At 32.2% G+C, this 14742-nt stretch overlaps 1 protein-coding gene across 4 annotated transcripts in view; it reads left to right on the top strand.

Moving 5' to 3' along the window:
- The window catches only part of BRWD3 (bromodomain and WD repeat domain containing 3), a 120480-nt gene that overhangs the window by 86643 nt on the left and 19095 nt on the right, over positions 1-14742 (top strand). For all 4 annotated transcript variants that reach the window (XM_031671567.2, XM_031671566.2, XM_031671565.2 and 1 more), the window contains exons 22-33: positions 70-146; positions 732-900; positions 1765-1878; positions 5160-5267; positions 6904-7028; positions 7823-7905; positions 9065-9176; positions 10868-10929; positions 11042-11197; positions 11841-11961; positions 12977-13102; positions 13191-13269. In XM_031671567.2, the coding sequence (XP_031527427.1) occupies positions 70-146; positions 732-900; positions 1765-1878; positions 5160-5267; positions 6904-7028; positions 7823-7905; positions 9065-9176; positions 10868-10929; positions 11042-11197; positions 11841-11961; positions 12977-13102; positions 13191-13269 (1332 nt within the window). The remainder of the gene's footprint in view (positions 1-69; positions 147-731; positions 901-1764; positions 1879-5159; positions 5268-6903; positions 7029-7822; positions 7906-9064; positions 9177-10867; positions 10930-11041; positions 11198-11840; positions 11962-12976; positions 13103-13190; positions 13270-14742) is intronic.

The following is a 14742-nucleotide window of genomic DNA, read 5'->3' as shown; positions in this document are numbered from 1 at the left end:
ATTTTATAAAACAGGTAATATATGCTAGTTAATAATAACCATATATCTCAACTGTTGACTCTGTTGCAGGAAGATGAAACAGTTGGCACAAGTGATGCTTCTGTAGAGGATCCTGTTATTGAATGGCAAAGTGAAAGTTCCTCCAGGTAGTTTTAATGGTTTTGATTTGGTCAAAATTATTTGTCAGTTTTAATGTAAAATTATGTTCTTGTAGGAATTTGGTAAAGCTGTAATATTTTATAGTAGAAAGACTATTGGGTTGGAAGCCCAGAGACCTGTTGTTTTATCCTGGCTCTACCAATATCTTTTTGGGCATGTCACCATGGGCTTTTAGTTCCCCTCATCTGTAAAATAAGATTCTTTGTAAATCCAAGATTCTACATCTTGGCAGGCTATCTGTATTTATTTCAGGTTTAAAACAACTATATTTAACCATTTCCAGGGATAAGGAACATCTTTATTTAAAGAAGCTTTTGTGATTTGGACAGGAATTTTGAATTTTAAATCCTGCTATGGGAAACTAAGCATTATACTTTATCCAAGAAGTGTTTCACTAAAATCACTTAGGTAATGATAAAAATTCTATATTGATATTTTTATCAATATTTTTAGAATAAAATCAAACCATGTCATTTATAATGCTGGCTGATTACAAAAGATCATCTTTCAATTATGAGGCAAAACGCTTCCTCTTCTAAATGTACATATTCATAATTTTGATTTATTTACAGTGATTCATCAAGTGAATATTCTGATTGGACAGCAGATGCTGGAATAAATTTGCAGCCTCCAAAAAGACAAACCAGACAGGCAACACGGAAAATATGCAGCAGCTCTGAGGAGGAGAATTTGAAGTCACTAGACGAGAGGCAAAAGAAACCTAAACAGACTAGAAAGAAGGTTTGTAAGTTTACAGGATGTTTTTGTTGTTTTTTTGTTTTTGCCTTTGATACTTAACAATTTAGTAGCAGTACTTAACTTTTCTTTAAAAATAATATTCCATATGAGAAACTAAGTAAAATTGTATAAAATGACTTTAAAATGTAAAGAGTTTTTGAAATTTTTCTTTCATCAAAAGTAGATGCTGGGATATTTTCATTATTATATTAATTGTTGTTAAATTAAAACATATTGACAGTTATTTGTTAAAATGCAGTAGAGTTTTAAGTAAGCCACTATAGGATAAAAGTGTTATTCTTGTCACCAGTCATAAATTTCTGTACATTTTTGACTTAAAAAAATGGAAGAATATGAAAAATTGAATAGGGGTCTTCTATTTATGTTTTTATTTCACCCAAATGATGTATCTTTTCCCCACTATAATTTCATTTGAATGATGTCAAGATTTAATCCACATAGTTCTTTGAATAGTAATTTAAATATGTATTATGTATATATTCTGTAGCTTCTTGTGTTAGTAGACTGAATTATCTTCTTGATTGTCATCATTTTATTGGCAAGAAGTTATTGTGTTACTTTTTTTGAATTTATGTGATACTCTAGGGACATGAAGAGTAAAATTTGTGGCTTTTAGATAGTATAAAGTGTTATATTGTAAGCCAAAATTGAGCAACATGTTAAAGAATTCACTTGATTGTTCTATTGGTACAAAAATTGTACATGATTAATTGGTAAAAGCAAATATCTACAATTTGTATGTTTTAAGTCTTATTATAACCTGATGTTTTAAATATTCTCTGCCTGCTATGTTCCGTACTACTGTTCATATATTTATAGTTTATATATTTGTGAACTATATTTTAGAAAGGAGGACTGGTTTCTATGGCAGGTGAGCCCAATGAAGAATGGTTTGCCCCTCAGTGGATCTTGGATACCATACCACGACGTTCCCCATTTGTCCCACAGATGGGAGATGAGGTAATTGTTACCTGTTATAATGTTTTTCTCTTGGAAGGAACCTCAAGAGCTCTCACTTTAACCAGTTTTAGGGCATTTATATTCTCAATTCTTATATAGTTATATGTATACTATTTTAACTATGCTGCTCAGTTATATATTTCTTATAGACAGTGACTGAATCTTATTAATTTTGTATCATTTGTAGGGCCTGACATAGTCTTCAGTATAGTAGATGATCAATAAACATTGAGATTATTGGCTTGTAAAGTCATGAAATAATTATCTTTATTTTTATCTTAATTGCTACTTAGTAGAACTGAGTACTAGTTTGAGTCCTAATTCAAGTCCTAATACTGTTTAAGAAAAAAAAAAGAAAAAAGAAGCAGCCTGTGCTCAACCTGATAGAAAATATTCTAGAGAATGATTGCCTCTTTCAGTGCTTAAGGGAATGTCATTTCACAAACAAGTCCTATCTACTGAATGTATGGTTGAGTAACATAGCCATATTTATGATTGGTCAGTCAAAAATTGATTTAAATTCTATATGGTGAAAAATTTTTATTTTATTTCCTTATGAAAATTATGGCAGTATTGTAATATTTGAGCCCTAGTTGGCTTGTATAGTCTCTGATATATTGATTAATCATTCATTTTTGAGTGATTAAATGGTTATGCACAATTTTCAACTTAAGACTGATAGTAGAAATATAATATTATCATTATAATAAAAGAAGGAACAAAACTTTGGAAATGGTTCTAACAGTCTTGGGATCAATAAAGTTTTCACCAAAGTTTTCTATAATTTCCTTTTATATATGCTTTGTACCAGAGATAGCTACCAAGTAACCTTATGAATAAGCTACTGTTTGCTGATTATCTTTTTTTTAATTGAAGTACAGTGAATTACAGTGTGTCAATCTTTGGTGAACAGCACAATATCCCAGTGATTATCTTTTAATATTAAAAGTTTCCTTCCCTAAATGTGTTGTATAAGTATTGGACTTTAGAGCAATGCTTGTTTGTGTGGTTATTTTAATAAAACATGTTCTGAATGAATGCAGTATAAAGAAACTTTTTTAAAAGAGTTTTTTTGGGGACACATCCAAAATCACTATTTCTTGTATTTATTGCCTGTTTTAATGGAGGCTTAGGAGAAATAATTTTGAATTAATCTTAGAACAGAATAAGGATCTGTATACTCTATGATCTGATGAGACTCTTCTATTCTATAGGACCATATTTACCTTTTCCTCTATTTTGTTAAACACAGTGCATGCTTATATGCTTTAAGACTAATGTGTGTTAGGTAATAACAGTTGTTCAGATAATGGAAAAGGTATATTAAGTGAATCAGACAGTGAAATACGTGAATTAAAGAATGTTTTTAAAGAACTCAAAGGCAGAAATATACTTTTTGTATAATCAATATCTTAATGACTATATTACTTTTTACTCAAAGTGTTTAGTCCCTGTTATTTTGCCTGGAATGCCCCTACGCATAGGTCATTGCCTCTTGCAATGTTCATTCTTCAAGGTTTAACTTCAATGCCAACTTTACCTGCGTGTTATCTCTATTTCCCATTTACCTGCCATTCCTTCATGAGCTTCCCCATCTAATCATTTTTCTCTTATGATACATATTACATTCTGCCTTGTATTATGCTAATATATCTAAATTTCTGTCCATATCCTTGAAGGAAAGGATTTTATTTTGATGTGTTAGCACAGCATCCAATGCCTTATACATACATACTTGATCAACATTTGTTGATTATAGGAATAAATATATAATAAAGATATCTGAATAGCATACTTATTTTTTATCCCTATAGTTATATTTATATACTAATATTTAAAGCTTATTATTTTTTCTCATTTTTTAGCTATTAGAAATTCTGCTTTAGACAGTGTTGATTGGTAGAATATGTCAGTGTATTTTTAAAATCTCATAGTATGATATTTTTATGTTACACTCTTCCATTTATTTATCTCTACTACCACTTTAAGATTATTGTGGAGAACATAAGATTTTGACAAATTACTTAACTTCTCTGTGCCCTAGTTTCCTCAACTGTAAAGTGAGGATAGAGGTATTGACCTCTATAGTGTTCTGGAAAGGGTTAAATCAATGGATATTTGTAGGGCACTTAGATGCATGCTAGTTTCTCTGTCCCTCCTTATTGTTGTTAATCTTTAAAACACCTCTGCCAGCAGAGTTTCCTCTTCATTTTACAGGTGAGCATGTGGAAAACCAGAGTCACATGGCCTATAAGGGTAGCACCAACAGCAGTCAGGTCTCCTGACTTCCTCCTTGTCCCCAAAGTTTTCTTTGTGTATTGTTTGTGGGGCATTTGGATTAATAATAAATCAAGGAAGCAGAGAGAAAGAACTCCTACAAAGTAGGCCTGCTGTTTGGAAGTACCTACATGTACAAGAAGGGCAGAATTACTTAACATATTCTACTGGCAAGCTTATCTTTAGCTTCCCTGGCACAGAGTGCCCCCAGGGATATTTAGGGAACATTACTGCAAGGACATTCACACTGGCATTGTTCCACCCTAGTGGGTACATGTTTGGGACAATCAGCTATATCCAGGGTTGGCACTAACCTGGAACTGTATTCTGAGCTTTAGGGGAAACTAAGACTTTTGTGGTTGGTAGGTGATTTAAACCTATCAGTATGGTGTGAAGATGAACAAAAAATATTGTGGGAGAGAAACTTTTTTTTTAATGAATCAGAATATAGTGGTGAATGTTGTCTTAAGGAGGTAAAGGATTTTACCAAGCACTAGGATTCATTTTCCATCCACACCATGCCAGTTCTGATGTTAATTGTCGCAAAAAAATTTTAATTTGACTGGAAGTTACTGTATTTTGTAGCCTGTGGTTAGAAATATATATACATATACGTATATATACATTATATGTAATGTGTAGGCTATTAAAATGTTGATATTTCAGAATGTCAATTACAGTTTGAAATATATTACTTTAAAATATGACCATTTTGTGTACGTTTGTAATTAGTCTGGGTCTTGAGAAATTTGTGAAGGTGCTAGGGACAAAACGGACTGTGTGTGCTTTTATTATACAGTGCTTAGTGCAGGACTACATAGGCATGAGTACTGAATGAACATTATCTGATGATGACAAGTACCTTTGTTGTATACATTTTTTCATAATTATAACTGTTTTTTATAAACAGAAGTAGACATTTGTAGGAATATTTTGGGATGTATAGAGTTGTCAAATAGAATGCTGCTATTTAATACCTAATGTGTTTTGTTTTTTTTTTTTAGCTTATTTATTTTAGGCAAGGACATGAAGCTTATGTACGGGCTGTAAGAAAATCAAAAATATACAGTGTTAACTTACAAAAACAGCCATGGAATAAAATGGATCTCAGGGTAAGTTTGCCAAATTAATAAGCCATGCAAGTGAAGTATCATGGGAATTAACTTATTTGCCTATAGGCTTGTTCTCAGTTTCGTCCATGTTTCATTGTTGATTGTCCGAGATAAGGTGATGTACCATACTCTTGTATAGCTGAGTGTTATGGATCACACTTTATGTTTCCTGAAATTTGTATGGCTATTGTCTTGATTATTTGACCTAATTTCCTTCAAGTTTCAAGTCCTCTAGTGTATATCACTCTAATTGAAACAAAGAAATAGTTCCATGGTGTGGATATTTTCTTCAGCAGCTTTATACATTTTGCAAGCTCTATAAACTGTGACTACGTGTGTGGACCACATGCACCCACAAGATTCTGGCAGCTTTAGAATGTAGTAAATACAAATCCTAAGAAACTCATGACTTTGTGGTGCTTTATGTCTCATCTTTTTGATATAGTACCTATGTAGCTACATGTTTTGAGTAAAATAGAAATGTATATTTTTAGAGAAGGATTTCCTTACTATAAACACATATTCATTCATTCATATATACATATATGAATACAAGGAAACAGGGTTACATTTTATTTAGGTTTACACGTGTTTTGTTCTTTCGTTTTTTTTTTTTTTTGACTTGGAGAATAAGAGACTAAAGGACAATTTTATGATGGTTTTCCAGGTAAATGAATGGTCTTGTATAATGATGCTTAGCAGGAAGGATATAAGAGAGAATGTGTATATTTACTGAAATAAAGATTTAGACACATAAAATTATATTAAGGTTGTAAGATGTTTAAATAATCTTATCAAGTGAGCTTTACATAGTCATTTCTTGGGAAATAAAGGATGCTACTATCTATTCTGAATCAGCTGAAAATTGCTTTTATTGTTGTTGTTTTTAAGAATCAGAGGAATGAATAGACCATATGATTTTGTATTTTAAATTCTAACCCTGTGGTTCTAGGAAATTGTAGGAGACAGCAAATGTGTGGTATAAGAGCCTGGAATTTGGAATAAAACCTGAATTTCAATCCCATCTCTGCTATATACTAGTGTATAACTTTAAGCAGATCACTGTACCCATGAGGCTCAGTTTTGTCATCTATTAAGTGTAACTAATAACAGTGTATAGAAAAAAAAGAAAAAAATTAACAGTACGTAAGGATGGTATTATAAAATATTATTGTAGGCATTCAAATATATGTCCTTTCCCCAGGCATATACATACATGTCCATCTGCTTACTTACAAACTGTATTTCTTCTAAAGGAGTGATTCTTAACCAGCAGAGTGATTCTTAACTCCCCAGATAAAAAGCTGTGGAGTTTTTTCAAAAAATATATGACTGAACTTTACTGAAGACATAGTGAACTTAATTCTATGGTAATAGGGTTTAGGAACGTGACTTTAAAAAAGGTTCCCAAGGGGATCTGCTACTTATGCTTGGTTTGGAGCCTTGCACTAAATTACAAACTGCTATTAAGTGGTCAAGAGCCATGTCTTACTACCTTTAACACTTAGTGGAGTGCCTTGAATTTGGTGGGTATTCAGATAATTTTTAAATTGTTTAAATAATAATGAAATAATATGCAAATGTTAAGCAGTTATTTATATTGAAATTAATAATTTATTGGTATCCTCATGATTAGGAACAAGAGTTTGTTAAGATTGTAGGAATCAAATATGAGGTTGGACCACCTACACTATGCTGCTTGAAGCTTGCATTTCTGGACCCCATTTCAGGCAAAATGACTGGAGAATCTTTTTCCATTAAGTGAGTATCTACCTCTGGTTGTGTGTGTGTGTGTGTGTGTGTGTGTGTATGTGTATGGGAAGATGCATGAATCTGGGGTCATTGAAATTCTTCCTTAGGTATGCATCTTAACTATCTAAGGGCCCATATATCCAAAACACAGAATGCTTCACCCTGAATTCTTTTCAGGGTGTGCTATAGGTCAGCAATTACAGTGGCTAATGACTTAATCCTTATAGAACTGGAATAGCAGGCAGCATTTTTTTTTGTTTGCATTTATATATAGCTGTTAGTGTGTATGGTTTTATGTGTGTATATATCTCTACAAGCTTTACTTAACCTCTTTCAGTTTATACCTTCATCTGTAAAACAGAAGCGTTTATATGTTCTTCAGGGTTGTTGTGAGTTATAAAAGAAAAACCTTTATAAATGTATTTGAAATATGTAAGTTACATTTATTTCTGTTAATATAGTCAATGTCACATTTCTTAAAGTTGATCTTGAAATCTAAGAAGGTGAAAGAACCTCAATTCCTACTTTTCTTTGAAAGTCCTTAGTATAAAATACCTTATCTTTAGCTTTAAGTACCTCCATTGGCATCTTTATATTATAAAGTGATACAGCAGTAGGCAGGTCACTGCCAAAGACATCAAAACAGGTGGAGTTTAATTAAGTAAAGGCATTTGTTGGGACCTTGAGATTTGCAACATTTTGCTTAGTGGCTTCCCATTAAACATATATTCCTGGATATTTAGAAAGTAATACATACTTTTATGTCTCTGTACTGATTCACGTGTGCTTTGTTTTGTCTACAGGTATCATGACATGCCAGATGTCATTGACTTCCTTGTGCTACATCAGTTTTATAATGAAGCCAAAGAAAGGAACTGGCAGATTGGTAAGTATAGAATTCTCACTTAATAATTACTATTGAAATAGAGTGAGTAACTTTTTAACTCTGATTTAACAGAAAGAAACCAGTTTAACATATAGCCTGAAAAAACTAGCCAAAATTAGAAAAAATAAAATTTTCTTTTCAGTTATGTTTAGGTGGTTTTATGCACATTGTGTGTGACATAAAACCTTTTCTATCAATGCCTACTCTATTAGAATACAAAACTGAATTTAAAAGAAAATCTTCAAATGTCAATTGCCCTAAAATTGAGTACTTGGGCTCTTAATAGACCTTTACTGTTTGTGGTTTTCTCTCTCTTTTCTCTCTCTCTCTCTCTCTCCCTCTCTCTTTCTCTCTCTCTTCCCCTCTCTCTTTCTCTCTCTCTTCCCCCTTTCTCTGTCTCCTTCTGCTTCTTTTTACCTACCCGTCTACCCTCTTCTTTCCCTCCCTCCTCATTTCTTCCTTTTGTTCTCTACCCCTCTCTTTCTCTCCCTTTCTATTACTTCCCCTTTTACTACCTGTATAATCTTGAGCAAGAGTTTAACGTCTCTGCCCCTCAATTTGATTATCTGTAAAATGGGAATCACATCAGAACATACCTATAAGGTTGATGTGAGCAATAAATGAGTTAATCTATAGAAAGCACTTAAAGTGGTACCTAACATAGAGTAAATCCTGTTATTGTCTACTATAATTACTTTTAAATTCTTCTTTCTTATGTGGAAGAATCATTATTGTCCACAATAGTTAGTTTTGTATTTCTTAGCCATCAGAGGCAGAAAACTAGTATGAAGAGATTTGTAACAACAAAAAGGTGAAACAAAAAATAAGAAACAACTATAGTATCATATGTGCAGTACAAAAAGCAGTACGCCTAATGGTGATCCCAAGTACTTGATAAAATTTATATGTGGTAACATTTATTTAAGAAGATATATCTATACATATGTGATTTATTTCAAAATGATTGCTAACACTTAGGAATCAAAATCCTTAAAGAGGGTGAAATGTAAAGTTCACTTATTTGGAAAACTCAGATTGAAACTTCTAATAATGCTAGATACAATGCTACTTCTGTATTCAACAAAAGGTAGTTTAGAGTGGGAACAGAGCTATTACTCTCAAGAGCTCTCTTTTAAAAAGATTTCTAAAAACATTGTAGGTGATAGATTCCGCAGTATAATAGATGACGCCTGGTGGTTTGGGACTGTGGAGAGTCAGCAGCCTTTTCAACCAGAGTATCCTGATAGTTCTTTCCAGTGTTACAGTGTTCAGTAAGTACTATTACGGTCTTTTATACCTGATATAATACTTTAGAACTATACAGACTGTATAAACTCTACCAGAAGTAATACTTTTTTACTAACTTACTTAGTCTTACAAGACCTATACCTGTAAGGAAGTAATCATAGTTTCTCTAAGGAAGGAATTTGGTGATAAAACTTTTGATCCAATATGCATTCTAAAACAAAGCAGCAACTGAAGACTTAATTTCTGCCTACTTTATTCCTGTATTTTCTCTTAAATATTTCTATTTTAGACAAGATTGGCAGCTATTACTCATAGACATAGAAAACAAACTTATGGTTACCATAGGGGAAAGGTGGGGGAGGGATAAATTAGGAATTTCAGATTACCAGATATACACTACTATATATAAAATAGATAAATGACAAGAACCTACTGTATAGCACAGGGAACTATATTCAGTATCTTGTAATAACCTATAATGGAAAAGAATGTGAAAAAGAATATGTATGTCTATGTATATATAGACATATATATATAAAACTAAATCATTTTGCTGTATACCCAAGATATTGTCAACCACTATACTTCAATTTAAAAAAAAAAGAATTACAAATGTTATTTCATGAAGAATGCAAATTAATTCAATGTTTAAAGTAATTTTTATAATAGTCTTTTATTTAATGGTATGAATTCTAGGCAGAGGTGACTGCAGTATGTTTGGACATACTATTTGTCTACATTGACTTTCTTCTTCATGAAATATCAGAGTTGTAAGATTCCTAGTAAACAAAGCTTTGTACTCAAGAATGATAGAAGATCTTATATGGTATTTTTGTTTCTCTTTCTCGCTTACTTCACTTAGAATGACATTCTCCAGGAACATCCATGTTGCTACAAATGGTGTTATGTTATCAGTTTTTATGGCTGAATAGTATTCCATTGTATAAATATACCACATCTTCATATGTGGAAAACAAAACATAAATACAAAACAGAAACAGACTCATAGAATACAAACTTGTGGTTACCAAGGGGGTGGGGGTGGGAAGGGATAGACTGGGATTTCAAAATGTAGAATAGATAAACAAGACTATACTGTGTAGCACAGGGAAATATATGCAAGATCTTATGGTAGCTCACAGAGAAAGGAATGTGACAATGAATATATATATGTTCATGTATAACTGAAAAATTGTGCTCTATGTTGGAATTTGACACAACATTGTAAAATGATTATAAATCAATAAAAAATGTCTAAAAATTAAAGAAAGGAATGATAGAAGAAATGTTTATTCTGTGTAGATTGACTTAGTCTCCATATTGCAGATCAACATAGAATAATAAAATTTTGGAGATGCTATAATACTTAACCAGTTAGAATGAAGTAGATTATCTAACAGAAAGTGATCTATTAATTTGACCTTTTTCCAAAGAGATCTTTTTATTCTGTACCTTGGCTTAACATTGAATGTAAGCTTGTTTGGAATTTTTTTTTTAAAGCCAAACAGAGCTAAGAGTCAACTTACAGCTAAGTTTCATATTGGTGAACCATGTTTTCTCTATTAGAGATTTATTAATATCTTTATATAAGCAAAGTTGTACTTCAAGGAAACTGTATTGCCCCTTTCCAGATTTCACCCCCAAGAAGTCATGCAAATTACGATAGTATGTAAAAGTGTTACGTGAATTTCATTTGTATCATTATTTTTAATAGCTGGGACAATAACGAGAGAGAAAAGATGAGCCCCTGGGATATGGAGCCAATTCCAGAAGGAAGTAAATATGCTTTTTTTTAATGCTTTTAAAAATTAACTATTTCTCTAAAAGAAAAATGGCAGTAGCTTGATATTGGAAACTAATCATTTATGATTTTTCATCTTATGCGTAGCTGCATTTCCAGATGAAGTTGGTGCAGGTGTTCCTGTGTCCCAGGAGGAACTGACTGCTTTGCTCTACAAACCCCAGGAAGGAGAATGGGGGGCTCATTCCAGAGATGAGGAGTGTGAACGGGTTATTCAGGGCATCAACCACCTTCTTTCCCTGGGTATGGTGAATGTGAAAGAAGATGGAAAGGAATAATGAAAACCAGCAGAATTTTAAGTTCTATAAAAGGAAATGCATTTTTTTACTGTATACTTTTAACTAAAGAGACACATTGATTCTAGTTTTAATACTAACATTTTTTTATGCTTGGCCAAAGTAATGCCTGGCAAACCTTTTCAGTTCTGGGCTATAGGTGTCTTTTACTTTCTTGGGTCATTTTGGCTCTCTAGCTATTCCTTGAGCCTGACTTTGGATGGGTTGTTTGACAAAGACAGTGGGTATAGTAATATATTTTACCCTGTGACAAGTTATATTTTCTGAAACATATCACTTGAGACATTTGGCATTTATCCAGAAAAGACAAAATTTTGAAGTTAAACACAATTCTCCTTTAATTTTGTCTCATTTTATCTGATTAGGGCCAGTGTATAATGCATGATTCATAGATATTATGTCCAAATAAAAATATTATAATAGTATTGGCCTCATATTTGCATAATTGAATATTATAATTTTAGAAATGTAGTATTATATTGCCTACCCTGCTTGTTTATATGTGTTTTTATCTGTTAACATGAAATGTTACTGTTCTTTATAACTACTTTTTTTTATAACTACCTTTTTTGATTTTGGAAATATTATAGATTTTGCCAGTCCTTTTGCTGTTCCAGTGGATCTCAGTGCCTATCCCTTGTACTGTACTGTAGTTGCTTATCCAACTGACCTCAACACCATCAGGCGGAGACTTGAAAATCGCTTTTACAGGTCTGTTTAGTTTTATCATTTACTATAAAGCTTACAGCTTTATGTCTTTTGCTTTCCTTTTTGCATAATGATACACTGAGATCTGTGTTTCCATTTAAAATAACCATTCAAACGACCCACTCCAAAATTTCTTCTGAAAATTTGGAACACTAATTCCCCTTAATTCAATAGATTCTCAATCTTCTAGGGTAAGAAAGAGTATGGACAGAGAGGAAATTATGAGTAGCACAGTCACATATGAAACAAAACCGACAGTTAATTTTGTTTTATTAAATGCAGATTAAGTGGTTTGTGGATTCATCATGATTACAGTGCTCCAGAGACTTGGAGCATGTTTAAATCCCCTGTTGGGGAATTAGGCAGCAGTCACTTAGATTTAATTACTAGCCCTGAAAGAAATTTGTATAGAAAAAGCCAAGTTATTTTTTCTTTGGTGCTGGTCGTGAGTGGGGTGATTATGGGAGGGTAGTGGAGGGCAAATTTTGATACCTCTCTCACCCCAGAGTCTACTGTGTCTAATTACAGTTATTCCATGAATTGGTTGTAAATATAACTGTTTGGGTGTATGTTATAACATTACTTTTAATGTAATTCAGTAATATATGTCATAAAAGTAACTAGATAAAAATCTTTCCTTTTCTAAGTCTGGTTCTTTTTTTCCTCTTCTCTGAAAACTAAACATTCTTTTGACTTTATCAAAGCACTGAATGCTTTTGTTTCTTTGTATTTGGTCAAATCATTGTTTACCCATAATGTTGTGGGTCAGTTCTTTTCCAAGTTTTAATACCCAAGTTTATAGCCGAGTGGTTTTAAACTCTTGCCTGTGCTTCAGATACTGTAACTATATACCTTTATTAGTAGATATTAGTCACACACATATATTGAGTCACATACATATATTCGAACACCTTTGACATACCATGATTAAATATCTACTTGTTCTACATTGTCTAATCATAGAATAGACTGTAAATATATCAATCAAGAATAACAGGGCATTTTTTTTTGTTCATAGGAGAATATCAGCATTAATGTGGGAAGTACGCTACATTGAGCATAATGCTAGGACTTTCAATGAGCCAGACAGTCCTATAGTTAAAGCAGCCAAAACTGTAACTGATGTCTTACTTCGATTTATTGGGTAAGAAGCAGTTTTGTCTTCTGTAAAGGCTGACTTCTGATTTTTTTTAAATGTACTGAAATGTATTTCAACTTATCTTGTTTCTTAGGGATCAGAGCTGTACTGATATACTGGATACTTATAATAAAATTAAAGCAGAAGAACTAAATAGTACTGATGCAGAGGAGGTAAGAATTGCAGCATGAGTAGTAAGAATGAATTCCTTTTCTGTTATTTAAAATACAGTAAGTATGTAAGTGTTATAACTGGTTATGAACAGTGAAACTGATTTCCAAAAGCTTGCTGGGGGGGCGGGTAATAGTTCAGTAGTAGAGTACATTCTTAACATGCATGAGTTCCTGGATTCAATCCCTGGAACCTCCATTTAATAAATAAACAAACAAACAACCTAATTAATTACCAAATTACCTCCTTCCCAAAAAATACTGTTTAAAGATATTATTGCAACATTGTAAACTGACTATACTTCAATTTTAAAAAAAGCTGGCTGAATGCCTGCATCTTTTTGTATTAAACTCCTTAACCTGTAATTAGATAGTATATACCAAAAATGTAGTAGTGCTGCAGTGTTTAGTCAGAGAGAGGTGACCAGTCATTCTTTTTACACAGTGGATTTCAGTGATGAGAAATCAACACTTAATTTTCTAGCCCTTGAAAACAGGACAAAGCACTAAATAGTATTTTAAAAGAATGGTTCATTGAAGGAAATTTTAGTAGGGATTTATTTTCTACACAATCTATATAAAATAAAAAAGTGTTTTCAAATTTCAGATTTTAGTCTTCAGTTTTAGTAGTTTCATGGAATTGCTATTTGATTTCCTTTATGGAAATTTGCAAACATTAACCAGTTTTTCTTTTTTGTGTGTGTGTGTGCAGGAAGTAGGTAATTAGGTTTATTTATTTACTTTTAGCAGAGGTACTGTGGACTGAACCCTGGACCTCATATGTGCTAAGCACACACTCTACCATTGAGTTATACCCTCCCCCTAAACCAATTTTTCATAATTAAAATGGAATTAGTATTGTCAGCTGACCCTCTGACATATCTGATTTCCCCACCCAGTCATGTCCCTAATTTACATTAAGCTATTTTTAACTAGAGGCTATGATAGAAGCAGAAACCAAGAGGCTGAAACAATAATGGAAAATAATAATTCAAAAATCTTTAATGGGAAAAAATTCATCCCATGGATGAGTGATTCAGCTATGCTAGATTTTATTGCAGTGGCTATTGTACAGGGGTATTTTACATGTTTATATTTTCTGTACTGTTAATTCACAGAATGATAAATCTCCAGTGTTGCTTTTTACTTTCATGAAAATGTTTTTGACTATAAAATGTTACATTATTGAAGTTAAATGTTATTTATATATTAAGGAAAACTCTTATATGCCAATTAGATATTCTCCTCCTGAAATTAATGAAAAAATTACCGTTCTTATTTCTGATATTTTCTCTGACATTTCATATAAATGCCTTTTGACTCAGAATTTTATATAGTAAGAATTTCTCCTCAGAGTACTACTACATGAATTAGAATAGAAAATTAAAATAAAATGTAATTTGGCAACTTTATTTTCTTTTTCTCTTTCTCTCTGTCTCCCTCTCTGTCTCTGAGAACATTTAAGTTCTACTCTTT

The sequence above is a fragment of the Vicugna pacos genome, chromosome X (assembly GCF_048564905.1).
Source record: "Vicugna pacos chromosome X, VicPac4, whole genome shotgun sequence".
NCBI lineage: Eukaryota > Metazoa > Chordata > Mammalia > Artiodactyla > Camelidae > Vicugna > Vicugna pacos.
Note: the sequence above shows the minus strand (reverse complement) of the source record. Positions and strands in the feature narration are given on the sequence as shown.